Consider the following 22,331-nt stretch of genomic DNA (forward strand, 5'->3'; position numbering starts at 1 on the left):
CTCTAACCTCAACCCACCATCACCATCCGAAGATAGACTCTCCAGAATTGAGACCTTGCTCGAAGGCATATGCAAGGAAGTTCAAGACAATAGAGTGTTCAAGGATGAAGTACGAGCTAATATAAAGAATCAGGGGGACACCATCAAGAGGCTTAAATCTCAAGTAGGATATCTCTCTCAGCAGATCCCTAAGCCTACCGATAGCTTCCCAAGTGACATGGAGAAAAATCCGAGAGGAGAAGAAAAGAAAGTGAGATGGGAAGAATGCAAGATGGTCACTATAAGTGATGCGGAGAATTTGGAAGAACTGAACAAACCATTAGAGCACCCCCAAGGTGGTTCAAAAGCGCATTCAGATGAGAAAGACCAAGGAAGTGAACTTACACAAAGAAAAGAGCCAGAGGAGAAGGAGGTATTGAACCCCTATCCACCTAAAGCACCATTTCCCCAAAGACTCAAGGGGGTGTAGAAGGGAAAGTATACTCAAGATTTTTCGACATGTTTGCATCCCTCCATGTAAACATACCATTCATCAAGGCTCTCCAACAAATGCCTTCATACATTAAGTGTATGAAGGAGCTGCTGACTAAGAAGAAATTATTGAAGGGTGGGCAAACAATAGTGATGAATAAGGAGTGTAGTGCTCTCATTCAGACAGAGTTGCCTACAAAAAGGAAGGACCCAAGGAGTTTTTACATCCCCTGTGCTATAGGAGAAACAAGGATTGATAGGGGACTTTTTGACCTGGGAGCAAGCATCAACTTAATGCCGTTATCCCTCATGAAGAAACTTCAAATCAATGAGCTAACACCCACAGATGTAATCATCCAATTGGCAGACAAAACTAAAAAACAAGCAATAGGAGTGGTTGAAAACGTGTTGGTGAAGGTCGAGAACTACTTCCTTCCCACAGATTTTGTTGTCCTGGAGATGGAAGAGAGTCACATCCATCCAATTATCCTGGGAAGACCTTTCCTAGCCACGGCCAGAGCACTTATAGATATGGAGCAAGGAGAACTAATATTGAGGATACATGATGAACAACTTACCTTCAATGTCTTCAAGACCTCACAAGAAACAGATCAAGAAAACAAGGAATTCAGGGAGAACCACGATAGGACACCCATGGAGGAAACAAACAAGGAAGCACGAACAGGACACCTGGGAATCCCTTTGGTTGACAAGCAATGCACTCAGGAGGCACAACAGCCAAGGGAAACCCAGGAGGAGCTGAACCCACAAAAGTTATACGACATTAGCAACAAGGCTTCCCTAGAAAAGGAGGCCACAAGGAGCAAGGCAGCACCAAGGGAAGAAAAGAAAAAGGTGCCAAGGGGATGGAGGAACAAAAAGATCCCTATAGAGGACTTCTCTCCAGGAGATAAAGTGATCTCTGCACATTTCCCACTAATCCCACCTCATCTCCCCACCATTCCATCTCAGCTACCCAAAGCATATACCATCAGCAGAGTTCTCTCCTTAGAACATGTGGAGATTCTTAATGAAGCCAATGGAGATAGATTTACTGCAAGAGAGGAAGACTTGAGGCACTATCAACCACCCTGACGAAGGCCAACCATCAAGCTAATGATGCTAAAGAAGCGCTTCTTGGGAGGCAACCCATGTTTTATATCTTTTCCTTTAAATCTTTAATAGTAGTTAATAAAGCAAGGTTCATGAATTTTAAATCCACTTTGACAGACACTTAGGTGAATCCTTGTATGCAACATATTGTGAACAACAAGTTTGGTGTTCAAGGCACACTAAGAGGGCATGTACACGAATCATATCATGCCAATCTTAGAGTCTTAATCAACTCTTTTTACACTCCATGGTCACAAACTAAGTTTGGTGTCACCAATGTTGCAGACATGAACACCAGATAAGTCGGTTGGTTTGCATTCATGAACAGCATTTAGTTGTTTAAATTGAAAAATTTAAAAGTGGTTAGCCTCTCTTTTCTACTTTCTCCGCCACCATTCAAACTAATTTTTTTTTTATTTTAATCCTTTTGTTTTGCATGGGAAATGAAGGGAAGATTGGATAGAATTGATGGGACAACCCAAGGAGAGGGGTTTGGCCACTTCAAAAAGGGGGGTTAGCCACATGTTTTTGCATAAGGTGCCTTGGGAAGTGTTGCCATGCAACATTGAAGGGAGAATACCTTGGAGACCGAACCAACCACATCATAAAAGTGGTGATCCTTGTGCCCATTTCATGCCAAACCCCAGTACCATCCTTAGACTATGTATGAAAGCCAAGGTGGTCTTTGAAGATAACAATCCAATATGGCTAAACCCTGGGAGGTCAATCACACTCCAATGCAATATGTTGCACCACCTCAACCTCCACGAAGGGCAAGAAAGAGAGCAGTGCCGCAAGAAGGACAAGCCTCGGAAGATCAAGCTCCAACCTCTCTGGACATGCGCCAAATTCAAGAAGCCATTGATAGCCTTTCAAGACAATACCTAGAAAACCAAGAGGCACAGAGGAACCTCCAACTGCAACTGATGGATCACCAAGAAGAACTGAATTCTAAATGAGAGAACCCTAAGGGAAGGGGACAAGAAAGGGGATGGCCAGGAGCACACCCATGAGTAAAAGGTGGTGGAGTTTCTTTCTCTATCTTTCAAGTTTAAAATAAAGAAAATCATGTATGAAATAGAACATGGTTCCATAATAGCTTAGGCCTTTTAATTTTCAGTTCTTAAAATTATGTTTGACTAGCTAAGTTTTCTATTGCATTTTCATCTTGCTTAATTGTGTGCTTGTCTTTTGAGCTAAATGAAAAGAGAATGTATGAAGAACAAGAGTGGAGTTCATATAGTGAAGAAAAGCCCCAATATTTGTGGTGTGGTAATTAATTAGCTAAGTTGGTTCACCAACAAGGTATAAAGCTAATTATGTGTTTTGAATCATATGCTTGAAGCACATCATATGAGACTAGCTGAATAACAGGATCCTAATAAGGAAAAAGTAAAAGAAAAGTTAGAATGTGAAATGGAAAGAAAAAGAATAAGAAATAAGGTTAGGCACCAAGGGTTTGAAACTTGAGGCATGTTTCTGTGGTGCTCTTGTGCAAATGATCTACTTGGATGAATAAGTTCTCAGGAGTGCTTTATCCCTTGGTAACTTGGGTTAACTAACCTGGGATTATCAACTGAAAATCCACTATCAAGAGCAACCTTGCTACAAAGCACTTAGTAACCCAAAGAGGTGCTAGACACCAAGGCCTCAAGAAAGAAAATAACAAACCATATGCCTGTGGTGTGTATGTGTTGGGGAAGGACTTGAGGGAGTAGGTCTTTAGGGGTGTTTCAACACCTAGTACCTTGAACCAACTGGTTCGGAAGTGTTGGCTGAAAGCTTATCTTAAAGAGTCGCCCCCTCACAAAGCACTTAGCCTAAGAAAGCAATAAACCCTGAAAAAAAAAAGGGGAGGATCAATGAATAAGGGTCTCATAGGATGCAATCAAGTGAGTGTTCAAGGACATGATAAGGACCTGGAAACCAGCAAAGGTATGAACCTAAGTTGCTATGCATGAAACCCCATGAACCAAGGACTTAACTTCTATAATAAAGACTTGTTTCTCTTATTCTCTCATCCATCATTCTTATGTTTCAGTACTTGCTTAGGGACAAGCAAGCTTTAAGTTTGGTGTTGTGATGCCAGGGCATCTTGGCCAGTTTCACTAGCCTTTTCTTTACTGTTTTTAGGTAGTTTCATGCATTTTCTTAGGAAATAAGCAGGTTTTGGGTGAATGTACACTTACGCCTTGATTCAAGCAAACATTGTGAACTTTACATGATTTCATGAGAATAATGCATGAGTTGAATGCCAATTTATATAATGCAAGATCTCATGACTGAAACAAAGCTTTGATGCACCCTGTTTGTTTAATTTCAGGACAAAGGAAGCATAGAAGAACCACGTTAGTAGCCACGTTAGTATCACTAACGTGACCACTAACGTGGAAAGGGAGTAAGCTTGCAACATTAGTGGTGAAGTTATCACCACAAACGCCTTCAAAAGCCATCACAACCCACGTTAGTTGACACGTTAGCTACACCAATGTAGGAACTAACGTGGAAGGAAAAGGAAGCTCCAAGGTTAGTGGTAAACTTAACACCACTAATGTTGCAAAGGCCACACATAACCACGTTAAGGGCCCCGTTAGTACTACTAACGTGAACTCTAACGTGGAGCAAAGAGGAAATCACCAACGTTAGTGACACTAACTTTGTCACTAACGTTGGACCAGGCCAAGATTACCTGCGTTAGTGGCCATGTTAATGCCACTAACGTGAAGGGTAACGTGGAGCAAGGAATGAGATGCCAACGTTAGTGACACTAACTTTGTCACTAACATTGGAGATGGCAAAATACACCCACATTAGTAGCCACGTTAACGCCGTTAACGTGAGCACTAACGTGGAAGAGAAGGAATTTTGTAGCGTTAGTGACAAAGTTAGTGTCACTAACGCCTTTGTGTCATGGCATGCCTACGTTAATGGTCACGTTAGTTACACTAACGTGGACCACTAACGTGGAAAAAAGGGCAAGAATGTAGCGTTATTGGCAAAGTTAGTGCCAATAACGCTAGTGAAGGATAGAAAGGCTACGTTAGTGGTCACGTTAGTGCCACTAACGTTGGGGTTAACGTGGCTCAATTGGGTTGGGACATTAGTGACAAAGTTAATGTCACTAACATCTTCGAACCAGAATTTACACTTAACGTTAACACCACTAACGTCCTGACTAACTGCATACCATGCCTGACTCACTCTTTTTCTGCAAGCAAAGCTGAGCCCACTGAAGACTGTAACTGCTCCAACTAAAGATCAAAGGCCCATATCCAAGACTTGAAGAGCTAACTAGAAGATAAGAAGAGTAGTATATATAGGGGTAGTTTTGAACTAGAAAGGAGATTGGCATTATTGGAAGCTGCACTCTGTATATTTTACTTTACCTGCACTTTCTAGTTTATTTTAGAATACACTTTTCTGCACTTTCTAGTTTATTTTAGAATACACTTTTCTTTCTTGTTTTCCATTCCCAGAGCTATGAACAACTAAACTCCCTTTCATTGGGTTAGGGAGATCTGTTGTAATTCGATGGATCAATTATAGTTTTCATTCTTATTCCTCTTTCTTTTCTCTTGATTTTACTAGAAAGCTTTCGGTCTTCAACCAATTGGTTAGTTATCTTGGAAAAGAGACTCTCCATAATTGGATCTCCTCTGAGTCTTGGAAGAGGAATGAGGATATAATGTTAGAAATACTTTCTCATGTTGGACCGAATTGGGGTTTAGATGGATATAGTGACATATAATCCTACCAAAACTTTGATTTGGAAATACATGTAGTATAATCAGTGACCATACTTCATCTCTTCCCATGAGCAATTAAATCAAGGAATTGGGCAATTGTTCAAGCTTAGAGAGATTGGGTTGCCAAGGAATTGGGATCCAATCACCTAAGATTGCCAAGGAGATCAATGAATGCATTGATTGAGGAAGAGATGAAGATGAACTTGATCCGGAGAATGCAACATCTCCTAAGCCCAATGAATTCCCCATCTCTGATCTTACCTATTCTCTTTACTTTCTGTTATTTACTTTCATGCTCATCTCCCCAACTCCCCATTTAAGATTATGCAACTTTACATTCCATGTCATTTATCTTTCCCGCATTTAAGTTTCTGTAATTCTCAACTCAATTTGGCTTAGCTTGACTAGAACACTCCTCTAATCAAAATTGCTCAACCAATCAATCCATGTGGGATTTGACCTCACTCTATTGTGAGTTTTTAATTGACGACAATTCAGTATACTTGCTGAGGGAAATTTGTTGAGAGACAAGTTTCCATGCATCACTGACCAATAAGGAGTTCCCTAATGAGGAACCAAAGGAATCTGAGGCTCATACAGAGACAATAGAAATTCCACTGAACTTAGTATTGTCATTCATGAGCTCTGATGAGTATTCTTCCTTTGAAGAGGATGAAGATATTACTGAAGAGCAAATTGCTCAGTATCTAAGAGCAATCATGAAGCTGAATGCCAAGTTATTTAGTAATGAGACTTGGGAGGATGAACCTCCATTGCTCATCAATGAACTGAATACCCGGATTCAGCAGACATTACCTCAGAAGAAACCGGATCCCGGAAAGTTCTTAATACCTTGCACCATAGGCACCATGACCTTTGAAAAGGCTCTGTGTGACCTGGGGTCAGGTATCAACCTCATGCCACTCTCTGTAATAGAGAAACTAGGGATCTTTGAGTTACAAGCTGCAAGAATCTCACTAGAGATGGCAGACAAATCAATAAAACATGCTTAAGGACTTGTAGAGGATGTCTTAGTGAAGGTTGAAGGCCTTTACGTCCCTGCTGACTTTATAATCCTAGACACTGGGAAGGATGAGGATGAATCTATCATCCTTGGAAGACCCTTCCTAGCCACAGCAAGGGCTGTGATTGATGTGGATAGAGGAGAGTTGGTCCTTCAATTGAATGAGGGCTACCTTGTGTTCAAGACTCAAGGATCTTCTTCTGTAAATATGGAGAAGAAGCATGAAAAGCTTCTCTCAATACAGAGTCAGACAAAGCCCCCACACTCAACTTCTAAGTTTGGTGTTGGGAGGCCACAACCATGCTTTGAGCACATGTGAAGCTCTGTAAGAGCTTCCTGTCAAGCTATTGACATTAAAGAAGCACTTATTGGGAGGCAACCGAATTTTATTTATCTATATTAATTACTCTTTTATTTTATTTTTCGTTGTTATTATATGTCTTCTTTAGGTTGATGATCATGTAGAGTCACAAAAACAGCTACAGAATTAAAGCAGGAATAAAAAATAGCAAAAAAATAGCACACCCTGGAGAGCGAGTGACGTTAGGATTTTTGCTAGTAAAGAATTTTATAAAGTCGCGTTGTAAGTATAGATTCTGAACCAACAGAAATCCATTCGCACAAACGTTTTGGTTGTCACAAGTAACAAACCCCTAAATAAATTGATAACCGAAGTATTTAAACCTCGGGTCGTCTTCTCAAGGAATTGCAAGGAGGTATGTTCTTATTATTGGCTATGAAAAAGGTAAAATTGGGGGTTTTGGAAATAAGGAAGAAGTATGACAAGTAATTCAAATGACAATTAAAATAAATAAATAACTATAAAATAAACTCTTGGCAAGATATGAGAACTGGAAGTCCTATCCTAGTTATCCTTATCAATTGTGATGAGAATTGGATTTTTCTCTCACTTTGTTAACCTCTAACTATGAAGGTAAGTTAAGTGAATGAATTAATTCGAATCCTCAAGTCCCAGTCTTTCCTTGGGAAAAGTTAGAGTTATTGGATCTCGAATTAATTCTTGAAGAATTCCAATTTTCAGTCAACAATGAGTTTGATAACTCAAGAGTTACCAATTAATCAACCAAAGCCAAAAGGGAATAAAATCTACTTGAATGAAAATAATTTGGATAGAGCCCAAGCATGAGTAACATATAAGTCTGAAATATTTCAATTGCATTAATAAAATAAAATCAATCCAAATATGAAGAGTCATAAGCCAAACAAGCAACATCAATAATCAACAATTAAGAGAAGTCGAAATAAAAAGATATTGAACCTGATAAAAAGATGAGACAAAAATATTCCTAAGTTCTAAAAATCCTAATCCTAATCCTAAGAGAGAGGAGAGAACCCCTCTCTCTAAAAACTACATCTAAAACTAAATTTATGAATTATGAGTGCCTGTTGAGTCTCTGTATGTTCCCTGACTTTAATCTGTGTTCCTGGGCCGAAAACTGGGTTGAAATGCGGCCCAGAATCTCTGCCAGCGACTTTTGTAATTCTGCAGATCGCGCACGTCACGTGTCCGCGTCATCTACGCGATCGCGTCACTCAGTGTTTTTCTTTTCCATGCGGGCGCGTCGTCCATGCCTCCGCGTCGTTCGTGCAGCTTCCAATCCGCGCAGTCGCGTTAGGCACGCGATCGCGTCACTCTGATTTCTTCCATTTCACGCAGTCGCGTGAGCCATGCGACCGCGTGACTTCTCGCTGGTCATCTCCTCAATTCCTTGTGTTCCTTCCATTTTTGCATGCTTCCTCTTTATTCTCTAAGCCATTCCTGCCCTATGAAGCCTGAAACACTTAACACACAGATCAAGGCATCGAATGGTAATATGAGAGGATTAAGATTAGCTAAATTAAGACCAAAGAAGCATGTTTTCAATCATAGAACTAAACTAGGAAGGAATTGTAAAATCATGCAAATCATATGAATAAGTGGGTGGAAAGCTTGATAAAACCACTCAATTAAATACAATATAAACCATAAAATAGTGGTTTATCAGCGAGCTTACTAGCGTTTAAATGCCAGTAAGGCTAGCAAAGTGGGCGTTTAACGCCCAGTCTGGCACCATTTGGGTGTTAAACGCCAGAAATGGCACACAGACTGGCGTTTAATGCCAGAAAAGGGTGTCTGGCATCTGGCTGGCGTTAAACGCTAGTAAGAATAGCAGAATGGGTGTTTAACGCTCAGTCTGGCAGTGGTGCGCAAAATTGTGATCACTACAACTTCACACAACTAACCAGCAAGTGCACTGGGTCGTCCAAGTAATACCTTACGCGAGTAAGGGTCGATCCCACGGAGATTGTTGGTATGAAGCAAGCTATGGTCACCTTGTAAATCTCAGTCAGGCAGACTCAGGTGTATAATGGTGATGAACGAAAATAACATAAAAGATAAAGATAGAGATACTTATGTATATCATTGGTGAGAGCTTCAGACAAGCGAATGAAGATGCCTTCCCTTCCGTCTCTCTGCTTTCCTACAGTCTTCATCCAATCCTTCTTACTCCTTTCCATGGCAAGCTTATGCAAGGGTTTCACCGTTGTCAGTGGCTACCTCCCATCCTCTCATTGGAAATGTTCAACGCACCCTGTCACGGCACGGCTATCCATCTGTCGGTTCTCAATCAGGCCGGAATAGAATCCAGTGATTCTTTTGCGTCTGTCACTAACGCCCCGCCCTCAGGAGTTTGAAGCACGTCACAGTCATTCAATCATTGAATCCTACTCAGAATACCACAGACAAGGTTAGACCTTCCGGATTCTCTTGAATGCCGCCATCAGTTCTCGCCTATACCACGAAGACTCTGATCTCACGGAATGGTTGGCTCGTTTGTCAGGCGAGCACTCGGTTGTCAGGCGATCAACCATGCATCGTGTTATCAGGAATCCAAGAGATATTCACTAGAGCTTTGATTGCTTGTAGAACAAGAGTGGTTGTCAGTCACCTTGTTCATGGGTGAGAATGATGATGAGTGTCACGGATCATCACATTCATCAAGTTGAAGAACAAGTGATATCTTGGACAAAGAACAAGCGGAATTGAATAGAAGAACAATAGTAATTGCATTAATACTCGAGGTACAGCAGAGCTCCACACCTTAATCTATGGTGTGTAGAAACTCCACCGTTGAAAATACATAAGAACAAGGTCTAGGCATGGCCGAATGGCCAGCCTCCCAATGATCTAAGATAGCATAAAAGACAAAGATAGCTACCCCGATTATGTTCCAATACAATAGTAAAAGGTCCTACTTATAGAAAACTAGTAGCCTAAGGTGTACAGAGATGAGTAAATGACATAAAAATCCACTGTCGGGCCCACTTGGTGTGTGCTGGGGCTGAGCAGTGAAGCATTTTCGTGTAGAGACTCTCCTTGGAGTTAAACGCCAGCTTTTATGCCAGTTTGGGCGTTTAACTCCCATTTAGGTGCCAGTTCCGGCGTTTAACGCTGGAATTCCTGAGGGTGACTTTGAACGCCGGTTTGGGCCATCAAATCTTGGGCAAAGTATGGACTATCATATATTGCTGGAAAGCCCAGGATGTCTACTTTCCAACGCCGTTGAGAGCGCGCCAATTGGGCTTCTGTAGATCCAGAAAATCCACTTCGAGTGCAGGGAGGTCAGAATCCAACAGCATCTGCAGTCCTTTTGAGTCTCTGGATCAGATTTTTGCTCAGATCCCTCAATTTCAGCCAGAAAATACCTGAAATAACAGAAAAACACACAAACTCATAGTAAAGTCCAGAAAAGTGAATTTTAACTAAAAACTAATAAAAATATACTAAGAACTCAACTAAAACTACTAAAAACATACTAAAAACAATGCCAAAAAGCGTATAAATTATCCGCTCATCACAACACCAAACTTAAATTGTTGCTTGTCCCCAAGCAACTGAAAATCAAATAAGATAAAAAAAAAAGAATATGCAATGAATTCCAAAAACATCTATGAAGATCAGTATTAATTAGATGAGCGGGGCTTTTAGCTTTTTGCCTCTGAACAGTTTTGGCATCTCTCTCTATCCTTTGCAACTCAGAATGATTGGCTTCTTTAGGAACTCAGAATCCAGATAGTGTTATTGATTCTCCTAGTTAAGTATGATGATTCTTGAACACAGCTACTTATTGAGTCTTGGCCGTGGCCCAAAGCACTCTGTCTTCCAGTATTACCACCGGATACATACATGCCACAGACACATAATTGGGTGAACCTTTTCAGATTGTGACTCAGCTTTGCTAAAGTCCCCAATTAGAGGTGTCCAGGGTTCTTAAGCACACTCTTATTGCCTTGGATCACAACTTTATTCTTTCTTTTTCTTCCTTTTTCTTTCCTCCCCTTTTTTTCGTTTTTTTTTTCGCTTGCTTTCTCTTTTTTTTTTTTGTATTCACTGCTTTTTCTTGCTTCAAGAACCATTTTTAATGATTTTTCAGATCCTCAGTAACATGTCTCCTTTTTCATCATTCTTTCAAGAGCCAACATCCATGAACCACAAATTCAAGATACATATGCACTGTTCAAGCATACATTCAGAAAACAAAAAGTATTGTCACCACATCAAACTAATTAAGCTAGTTTTAAAGATGAATTTGAAATCCTGTACTTCTTGTTCTTTTGTGATTAAAAACAGTTTTCATTTAAGAAAGGTGATGGATTTCATAGGACATTCATAACTTTAAGGCATAGACACTAAGACACTAATGATCATAAGACACAAACATGGATAAACATAAAGCATAATTTTCGAAAAACAGAAAAATAAAGAACAAGGAGATTAAAGAACGGGTCCACCTTAGTGATGGCGGCTTGTTCTTCCTCTTGAAGGTCTTATGGAGTTCTTGGGTTCCTCAATGTCTCTTCCTTGTCTTTGTTGCTCCTCTCTCATGATTCTTTGATCTTCTCTAATTTCATGGAGGAGGATGGCATGTTCTTGGTGCTCCACCCTTAGTTGTCCCATGTTGGAACTTAATTCTCCTAGGGAGGTGTTCAGTTGCTCCCAATAGTCTTGTGGAGGAAAGTGCATCCCTTGAGGTATCTCAGGGATCTCATGATGAGAGGGGTCTCTTGTTTGCTCCATCTTCTTCTTAGTGATGGGCTTGAGGTCATGCCTTCTCAGTTGAACCGGCTTTGGATGCCATAAATGGTTATGGAAAAACAAAAAGCAATGCTTTTACCACACCAAACTTAAAAGGTTTGCTCATCCTCGAGCAAAAGAAGAAAGAAGAGAGTAGAAGAAGAAGAAATGGAGGAGAGGGAGAGTGGTAGAGGTGATTGGTGAATGGGTGAAGAAGTAAAGAGGGGGGTGGTGAGGTAGGTGGGGATCCTGTGTGGTCCACAGATCCTTAGGTGTCAAGGAAAAGTCATCCCTGCACCAAATGTTGCTCAAAATCACGTTTTGAGCCATTTCTGGCGTTAAACGCCGGGCTGGTGCCCATTCCTGGCGTTTAACGCCAGGTTCTTGCCCTTTTCTGGCGTTTAACGCCAGTCTGGTGCCCCTTTCTGGCGTTAAACGCCCAGAATGGTGCCAGACTGGGCGTTAAACGCCCAACTGCTAGCCTCACTGGCGTTTAAACGCCAGTGGGTTCTTCCTCCAGGGTGTGCTATTTTTCTTCCTGTTTTTCATTCTGTTTTTGCTTTTTCAATTGATTTTGTGACTTTTTATGATCATCAACCTACAAAAAACATAAAATAACAAAAGAAAATATATAAAATATATTCATTGGGTTGCCTCCCAACAAGCGCTTCTTTAATGTCAGTAGCTTGACAGAGGGCTCTCATGGAGCCTCACAGATACTCAGAGCCATGTTGGAACCTCCCAACACCAAACTTAGAGTTTGAATGTGGGGGTTCAACATCAAACTTAGAGTTTGGTTGTGGCCTCCCAACACCAAACTTAGAGTTTGACTGTGGGGGCTCTGTTTGTCTCTGATTTGAGAGAAGCTCTTCATGCTTCCTCTCCATGATGACAGAGGGATATCCTTGAGCCTTAAACACATAGGATTTTTCATTCACTTGAATGATCAGTTCACCTCCATCAACATTAATCACAACCTTTGCTGTGGCTAGGAAGGGTCTGCCAAGGATGATGGATTCATCCATGCACTTCCCAGTCTCTAGGACTATGAAATCAGTAGGGATGTAATGGTTTTCAACTTTTACCAAAACATTCTCTACAAGTCCATGAGCTTGTTTTCTTGAGTTGTCTGCCATCTCTAGTGAGATTCTTGCAGCTTGTACCTCAAAGATCCCTAGCTTCTCCATTACAGAGAGAGGCATGAGGTCCACACTTGACCCTAAGTCACACAGGGCCTTCTTGAAGGTCATGGTGCCTATGGTACAAGGTATGGAAAACTTCCCAGGATCTTGTCTCTTTTGAGGTAATTTCTGCCTAGACAAGTCATCCAGTTCTTTGGTGAGCAAGGGAGGTTCATCTTCCCAAGTCTCATTTCCAAATAACTTGTCATTTAGCTTCATGATTGCTCCAAGGTATTTAGCAACTTGCTCTTCAGTGACATACTCATCCTCTTCAGAGGAAGAATACTCATCAGAGCTCATGAAAGGCAGAAGTAAGTCCAATGGAATCTCTATGGTCTCATTTTGAGCCTCAGATTCCCATGGTTCCTCATTGGGGAACACAGAGGAGGTTGGTGCACGCCCATTGAGGTCTTCCTCAGTGGCGTCCACCTCCTCTCTTTCCTCTCCATATTCGGCCATGGTTATGGCTTTGCACTCTCCTTTTGGATTTTCTTCTGTATTACTTGGGAGAGTACTAGGAGGGAGTTCAGTAACTTTCTTGCTCAGCTGTCCCACTTGTGCCTCCAAATTCCTAATGGAGGACCTTGTTTCAGTCATGAAACTTTGAGTGGTTTTGATTAGATCAGAGACCATGGTTGCTAAGTCAGAGGTATTCTGCTTAGAATTCTCTGTCTGTTGCTGAGAAGATGATGGAAAAGGCTTGCCATTGCTAAACCTGTTTCTTCCACCATTATTATTGTTGAAACCTTGTTGAGGTCTCTGTTGATTCTTCCATGAGAAATTTGGGTGATTTCTCCATGAAGAATTATAGGTGTTTCCATAGGGTTCTCCTAGGTAATTCACCTCTTCCATTGAAGGGTTCTCAGGATCATAAGCTTCTTTCTCAGATGAAGCATCCTTAGTACTGCTTGGTGCATTTTGCATTCCAGACAGACTTTGAGAAATCAAATTGACTTGTTGAGTCAATATTTTGTTCTGAGCCAGTATGGCATTCAGAGCATCAATCTCAAGAACTCCTTTCTTCTGACTTGTCCCATTGTTCACAGGATTCCTTTCAGAAGTGTACATGAATTGGTTATTTGCAACCATTTCAATGAGCTCTTGAGCTTCTGTAGGCGTCTTCTTCAGATGAAGAGATCCTCCAGCAGAGCTATCCAAAGACATCTTGGACAGTTCAGAGAGACCATCATAGAAAATACCTATGATGCTCCATTCAGAAAGCATGTCAGATGGACATTTTCTGATTAATTGTTTGTATCTTTCCCAAGCTTCATGGAGGGATTCACCATCCTTCTGTCTGAAGGTTTGGACTTCCACTCTAAGCTTACTCAATTTTTGAGGTGGAAAGAACTTTGCCAAGAAGGCATTGACTAGCTTTTCCCAAGAGTCCAGGCTTTCTTTAGGTTGTGAGTCCAACCATATTCTAGCTCTGTCTCTTACAGCAAAAGGGAATAGCATCAGTCTGTAGACCTCAGGGTCAACCCCATTAGTCTTGACTGTGTCACAGATTTGCAAGAACTCAGCTAAGAACTGATGAGGATCTTCCAATGGAAGTCCATGGAACTTGCAATTCTGCTGCATTAGAGAAACTAATTGAGGCTTAAGCTCAAAGTTGTTTGCTCCAATGGCAGGGATAGAGATGCTTCTCCCATAGAAGTTGGGAGTAGGTGCAGTAAAGTCACCCAGCACCTTCCTTGCATTGTTGGCATTGTTGTTGTTTTCGGCTGCCATGGGTTCTTCCTCTTTGAAGAATTCGGTCAGGTCCTCAACAGAGAATTGTGCCTTAGCTTCTCTTAGCTTTCGCTTCAAGGTCCTTTCAGGTTCAGGGTCAGCTTCAACAAGAATGCCTTTGTCTCTGCTCCTGCTCATATGAAAGAGAAGAGAACAAGAAAATATGGAATCCTCTATGTCACAGTATAGAGATTCCTTGAGGTGTCAGAGGAAAAGAAAAATGGAAGACAGAGGTAGAAAATTCGAACTTATCAAAGAAGATGGAGTTCGAATTTTGCATTAAGGAATAGTGTTAGTCCATAAATAGAAGGATGTGAGAAGAAGGGAAGTAATTTTCGAAAATTAAGTAAAAGATTTTGAAAACATTTTGAAAAACACTTAATTGATTTTCGAAAATAAGAGTGGAAAAGAAATCAAGTGATTTTTGAAAAAGATTTTGAAATTAGAAATAAAAAAGATTTGATTGAAAACTATTTTGAAAAAGATGTGATTAAAAAGATTTGATTGAAAAGTTATGGTTTTAAAAAGATATGATTGATAAGATATGATTTGAAAACAATTTTAAAAAGATTTGATTTTAAAAAAATTAGTAACTTGGCTATCAAGAAAAGATATGATTCAAAACATTAAACCTTTCTCAATAGAAAAGGCAACATAATTTAAATGTTGAATCAAATCATTAATTGATAGCAAGTATCTTTGAAAAAGGAAAGAAATTGATTTTGAAAACATTTGATTGAAAAGATATGATTTGAAAAAGATTTGATTTTGAAAAACTTTGAAAACTCGAAAAAAATTGATTTGAAAAACAAAATCTTCCCCCTTTGCCATCCTGGCGTTAAACGCCCAGAATGGTATCCATTCTGGCGTTTAATGCCCAAAATGCACCCTTTTTGGGCGTTAAACGCCCAACCAGGTACCCTGGCTGGCGTTTAAACGCCAGTCTGTCCTTCTTTACTGGGCGTTTTGAACGCCCAGCTTTTTCTGTATAATTCCTCTGCAGCATGTTCTGAATCTTCAATTCTTTGTATTATTGACTTGAAAAGACACAACTTAAAAATATTTTTGGATTTTTTTAATAATCAAAATGCAACAAGAATCAAATAACAATGCATGCAAGACACCAAACTTAGCAGTTTGTATACTACTGACACTATATGAGACACATAAACACTCAAGTCAAAAGAATTCAAAGATCAGAGTAAGAAATCATCAAAAATTATTTGAAGATCCTTAAGACACATGAATGTATGCAATTGACACCAAACTTAAGATGAGACACTAGATTCAAACAAAAAATTTTTTTTTTGGATTTTATGATTTTTTTTTGATTTTTTTGTGTTTTTCGAAAATTAAGTGAAAAAAGCTATCAAAATTCTTAATGAGAATTCCAGGAATCAGTGCAATGCTAGTCTAAGACTCCGGTCCAGGAATTAGACATGGCTTCACAGCCAGCCAAGCTTTCAAAGAAAGCTTCGGTCCAAAACACTAGACATGGCCAATGGCCAGCCAAGCCTTAGCAGATCACTGCTCCAAAAGCAAGATTGATAAAAATCAATAAGCTCTTGTGATGATAAGTTGAAACCTCGGTCCAATGAGATTAGACATGGCTTCTCAGCCAGCCAGACTTCAACAAATCATCATGAAACTCTAGAATTCATCTTCAAGAATTTCGAAAAAAAATACCTAATCTAAGCAACAAGATGAACCTTCAGTTGTCCAAACTCGAACAATCCCCGGCAACGGCGCCAAAAACTTGGTGCACGAAATTGTGATCACTACAACTTCACACAACTAACCAGCAAGTGCACTGGGTCGTCCAAGTAATACCTTACGCGAGTAAGGGTCGATCCCACGGAGATTGTTGGTATGAAGCAAGCTATGGTCACCTTGTAAATCTCAGTCAGGCAGACTCAGGTGTATAATGGTGATGAACGAAAATAACATAAAAGATAAAGATAGAGATACTTATGTATATCATTGGTGAGAGCTTCAGACAAGCGAATGAAGATGCCTTCCCTTCCGTCTCTCTGCTTTCCTACAGTCTTCATCCAATCCTTCTTACTCCTTTCCATGGCAAGCTTATGCAAGGGTTTCACCGTTGTCAGTGGCTACCTCCCATCCTCTCATTGGAAATGTTCAACGCACCCTGTCACGGCACGGCTATCCATCTGTCGGTTCTCAATCAGGCCGGAATAGAATCCAGTGATTCTTTTGCGTCTGTCACTAACGCCCCGCCCTCAGGAGTTTGAAGCACGTCACAGTCATTCAATCATTGAATCCTACTCAGAATACCACAGACAAGGTTAGACCTTCCGGATTCTCTTGAATGCCGCCATCAGTTCTCGCCTATACCACGAAGACTCTGATCTCACGGAATGGTTGGCTCGTTTGTCAGGCGAGCACTCGGTTGTCAGGCGATCAACCATGCATCGTGTTATCAGGAATCCAAGAGATATTCACTAGAGCTTTGATTGCTTGTAGAACAAGAGTGGTTGTCAGTCACCTTGTTCATGGGTGAGAATGATGATGAGTGTCACGGATCATCACATTCATCAAGTTGAAGAACAAGTGATATCTTGGACAAAGAACAAGCGGAATTGAATAGAAGAACAATAGTAATTGCATTAATACTCGAGGTACAGCAGAGCTCCACACCTTAATCTATGGTGTGTAGAAACTCCACCGTTGAAAATACATAAGAACAAGGTCTAGGCATGGCCGAATGGCCAGCCTCCCAATGATCTAAGATAGCATAAAATACAAAGATAGCTACCCCGATTATGTTCCAATACAATAGTAAAAGGTCCTACTTAAAGAAAACTAGTAGCCTAAGGTGTACAGAGATGAGTAAATGACATAAAAATCCACTTCCGGGCCCACTTGGTGTGTGCTGGGGCTGAGCAGTGAAGCATTTTCGTGTAGAGACTCTCCTTGGAGTTAAACGCCAGCTTTTATGCCAGTTTGGGCGTTTAACTCCCATTTAGGTGCCAGTTCCGGCGTTTAACGCTGGAATTCCTGAGGGTGACTTTGAACGCCGGTTTGGGCCATCAAATCTTGGGCAAAGTATGGACTATCATATATTTCTGGAAAGCCCAGAATGTCTACTTTCCAACGCCGTTGAGAGCGCGCCAATTGGGCTTCTGTAGCTCCAGAAAATCCACTTCGAGTGCAGGGAGGTTAGAATCCAACAGCATCTGCAGTCCTTTTGAGTCTCTGGATCAGATTTTTGCTCAGATCCCTCAATTTCAGCCAGAAAATACCTGAAATCACAGAAAAACACACAAACTCATAGTAAAGTCCAGAAAAGTGAATTTTAACTAAAAACTAATAAAAATATACTAAGAACTCAACTAAAACTACTAAAAACATACTAAAAACAATGCCAAAAAGCGTATAAATTATCCGCTCATCAGGCAGCATTCTGGGCGTTAAATGCCAAAACTAGCAGCCAGACTAGCATTTAACGCTAGAAATGGGCATCAGCCTAGCGTTTAATGCCAGAAATGCCACACAGACGGCATTTAAATGCTAGAAAGGTGCAGGGATGAGAAATTCTTGACACCTCAGGATCTGTGGACTCCACAGGATCCCTACCTACCTCAACTCATTCTCACTCATCTTCACACCTTTCCATAACACCCTTCCCCAAACACCATTCACCTATCAAATCCTACCCGCTTCCTCATAACCTCTTCACCACTCACATCCACCCACTATTTCCCATCATGCAACCCACCTATCCCCACCCACTCAAATTCAAACCACTTCCCTCCCAAACCCAACCCCTATCACACGGATTCCCTCTCTCCCTTACCCTATATATACCCCTCCTTACTCCTTCATTTTCACACATCATAACCACCTAAAACCCCCTTTGGCCAAACCACTCACGCCCTCTATCTCCTCTATTCCTTCTTCTTCTCCTCCTTTCTTTCTTCTTTTGCTCGAGGAGGAGAAAACCTCTTATGTTTGGTGTGGGTAAAAGCTGTGCTTTTTATTTTTCCATAACCATTAATAGCATCTAAGGCCGGAGAAACCTCTAGGAAGAGGAAAGGGAAGGCAGTAGCTTCCACGTCCGAGTCATGGAAGATGGAGAGGTTCATCTCAATGGTCCATCAAGACAATTTCTATGAAGTTGTGGCCAAGAAGAAGGTAATCCTCGAGGTCCCCTTCAAGCTCAAAAAGGGCGAATATCCAGAGATCCGACAAGAGATTCGGAGAAGAGGTTGGGAAGCCCTCACCAACCCTATCCAACAACTCAGAATCTTAATGGTTCAAGAGTTCTATGCTAATGCTTGGATCACTAAGAACCACGATCAAAGTATGAACCCGAACCCAAAGAATTGGCTCACAATGGTTCGAGAAAAATACTTAGATTTCAGTCCGAAAAATGTGAGGTTGGCATTCAACTTGCCAATGATGCAAGGAGATCTTCATTCTTTCACAAGAAGGGTCAACTTTGATCAAAAGTTAGACCAAGTCCTCATAGACATCTGTGTAGAAGGAGCCCAATGAAAGAGAGACTCCAAAGGCAAGCCGGCTCAACTGAGAAGGCTTGACCTCAAACCCATGGCTAGAGGATGGTTAGAGTTCATCCAACACTCTATCATTCCTACTAGCAACCGATCCGAAGTAACTGTGGATCGGGCTATCATGATCCATAGCATCATGATTGGAGAGGAAGTGGAAGTTCATGAGATCATACCTCTAGAACTATACAAGGTGGCTGACAAGCCCTCCACTTTGGCAAGGTTAGTGGTGGACGAAATTGTGATCATCAACAATGGCGCCAATGAACTTAGTAGCGCTCTCAAACGTGAATCACACTTAGTCACAACTCTGCACAACTAACCAGCAAGTGTACTGGGTCGTCCAAGTAATACCTTACATGAGTAAGGGTCGATCCCACAGAGATTGTTGGTATGAAGCAAGCTATGGTCATCTTGTAAATCCCAGTCAGGCAGATTCAACTGTATTAAGAAATTATAGTAAACAAAAATAAATAAAATAGGATAGAGTTACTCATGTAATTCAATGGTGGGAATTTCAGATAAGTGTATGGAGATGCTTGTCCCTTTCTGAATCTCTGCTTTCCTACTGCCTTCCTTCAATCCTTCTTACTCCTTTCCATGGCAAGCTGTATGTAGGGCATCACCGTTGTCAATGGCTACATCCCATCCTCTCAGTGAAAATGGTCCAAATGCTCTGTCACAGCACGGCTAATCATCTGTCGGTTCTCGATCATGTTGGAATAGAATCCATTGATTCTTTTGCGTTTGTCATCACGCCCAACAATCGCGAGTTTGAAGCTCGTCACAGTCATTCAATCCCGGAATCCTACTCGGAATACCACAGACAAGGTTACACTTTTTGGATTACCATGAATGCCACCATCAATTCTAGCTTATACCACGAAGATTCTGATTAAGGAATCCAAGAGATATGCGCCCGGCCTAAAGTAGAATGGAAGTGGTTGTCAGTCACGCGTTCATAGGTGAGAATGATGATGAGTGTCACGGATCATCACATTCGTCATGTTGAAGTGCAACGAACATCTTAGAATAAGAACAAGCGGAATTGAATAGAAAATAGTAGTAATTGCATTGAAACTTGAAATATAGCAGAGCTCCACACCCTTAATCTATGGTGTGTAGAAACTCCACCATTGAAAATACATAAGTGATGAAGGTTCAGGCATAGCTGAATGGCCAGCCCCCAAAACGTGATCAATAGTGTCCTAGGATGGATAATAAAATAAAACTGAGACCAAAGATGTCTAATACAATAGTAAACTATCCTATTTATACTAGACTAGCTACTAGGGTTTATAGAAGTAAGTAATTGATGCATAAATCCACTTTCGGGGCCCATTTGGTGTGTGCTTGGGCTGAGCTTGATCTATCCACGAGCTGAGGCTTCTCTTGGAGTTGAACGCCAAGTTGTAACATGTTTTGGGCGTTCAACTCTGGTTCGTGACGTGTTTTTGGCGTTTGACTCCAGAATGCAGCATGGAACGGGCATTGAGCGCCAGTTTACGTCCTCTAATTACGAATAAAGTATGGACTATTATACATTGCTGGAAAGCTCTGGATGTCTACTTTCCAACGCTGTTGAGAGCGCGCCATTTGAAGTTCTGTAGCTCCAGAAAATCTATTTTGAGTGCAGGGAGGTCAGATTCCAACAGCATCAGCAGTCCTTTGTCAGCCTCCTATCAGAGTTTTGCTCAGGTCCCTCAATTTCAGCCAGAAAATATCTGAAATCACAGAAAAACACACAAAGTCATAGTAAAGTCCAGAAATGTGAATTTAGCATAAAAACTAATGAAAACATCCCTAAAAGTAACTAGATCATACTAAAAACTACCTAAAAACAATGCCAAAAAGCGTATAAATTATCCGCTCATCACAACACCAAACTTAAATTGTTGCTTGTCCCCAAGCAATTTAAGATCAATTAGGATAAAAAGAAGAGAATATACTATAAATCCCAAAATATCAATGAATATTAATTCTAATTAGATGAGCAGGACTTTTAGCTTTTTGCTTCTGAACAGTTTTGGCATCTCACTTTTTTCTTTGAAGTTTCGAATGATTGGCTTCTCTAGGAACTTAGAATTTCGGATAGTGTTATTGATTCTCCTAGTTAAGTATGTTAATTCTTGAACACAGCTACTTTTATGAGTCTTGGCCGTGGCCCTAAGCACTTTGTTTTCCAGTATTACCACCGGATACATAAATGCCACAGACACATGACTGGGTGAACCTTTTCAGATTGTGACTCAGCTTTGCTAGAGTCCCCAGTTAGAGGTGTCCAGAGCTCTTAAGCACACTCTTTTTGCTTTGGATCACGACTTTAACCACTCAGTCTCAAGCTTTTCACTTGGACCTGCATGCTACAAGCACATGGTTAGGGACAACTTGATTTAGCCGCTTAGGCCTGGATTTTATTTCCTTGGGCCCTCCTATCCATTGATGCTCAAAGCTTTCGATCCTTTTTACCCTTGCCTTTTGGTTTTAAGGGCTATTGGCTTTTTCTGCTTGGTTTTTCTTTTTTTTTCTAAATTTTTTTTTGCCAATATTTTTTTTTGCAAGCTTTTGTTTTTCACTGCTTTTTCTTGCTTCAAGAATCAATTTCATGATTTTTCAGATCATCAATAACATTTCTCTATGTTCATCATTCTTTCAAGAGCCAACAACTTTAACATTCATAAACAACAAGATAAAAAATATGCACTGTTCAAGCATTCATTCAGAAAACAAAAAGTATTGTCACCACATCAATATAATTAAACTAAATTCAAGGACAATTTTTGAAATTTATGTACTTCTTGTTCTTTTGAATTAAAAACATTTTTCATTTAAGAGAGGTGAAGGATTTATGAAATTATTTATAGCCTTAAGACATAGTTACTAAATACTAATGATCATCAAGTAGAGACACAAAACATAGATAAAAACGAAAAATAGAAAAAATAATAACAAGGAATGAATCCACCTTAGTGGCGTCTTCTTCTTGAAGGACCAATGATGTCCTTAAGCTCTTCTATGTCCCTTCCTTGCCTTTGTTGCTCCTCCCTCATTGCTCTTTGATCTTCTCTAATTTCATGGAGAATGATGGAGTGCTCTTGATGTTCCACCCTTAATTGATCCACATTGTAACTCAAATCTTCTAAGGAAGTGTTGAGTTGTTCCCAATAGTTGTTGGGAGGAAAGTGCATCCCTTGAGGCATCTCCGGGATTTCTTGGTGATGAGCTTTCTCATGCGTCTCTTGGGTTCCATGAGTGGGCTCTCTTATTTGCTCCTTCTTTTTCTTAGTGATGAGCTTGTCCTCCTCAATGAGGATGTCTCCTTCTATGATAACTCCAGCTGAGTAACATAGATGGCAAATAAGATGAGGAAAAGCTAGCCTTGCCAAAGTAGAGGGCTTATCGGCTATTTTGTAGAATTCATGGGAGATGACTTCATGAACTTCTACTTCCTCTCCA

The 22,331-nt window shown here is 40.6% G+C and overlaps 1 protein-coding gene and 1 non-coding gene across 2 annotated transcripts; both read left to right on the forward strand.

The window, feature by feature from the left end:
* Window positions 1-498: 498 nt before the first annotated feature.
* Window positions 499-1,566, forward strand: LOC130980800 (uncharacterized). The gene has a single exon (XM_057904441.1). It carries the CDS (start codon window positions 499-501, stop codon window positions 1,564-1,566), a length of 1,068 nt encoding a protein of 355 aa, XP_057760424.1.
* A 12,268-nt stretch (window positions 1,567-13,834) lies between these two features.
* LOC130983586 (small nucleolar RNA R71) lies at window positions 13,835-13,938 on the forward strand. Its single transcript, XR_009087569.1, has one exon. It is a non-coding gene; the product is annotated as a small nucleolar RNA R71 (small nucleolar RNA).
* Window positions 13,939-22,331: the final 8,393 nt, after the last annotated feature.

This window comes from Arachis stenosperma, chromosome 5, assembly GCF_014773155.1.
Source record: "Arachis stenosperma cultivar V10309 chromosome 5, arast.V10309.gnm1.PFL2, whole genome shotgun sequence".
NCBI lineage: Eukaryota > Viridiplantae > Streptophyta > Magnoliopsida > Fabales > Fabaceae > Arachis > Arachis stenosperma.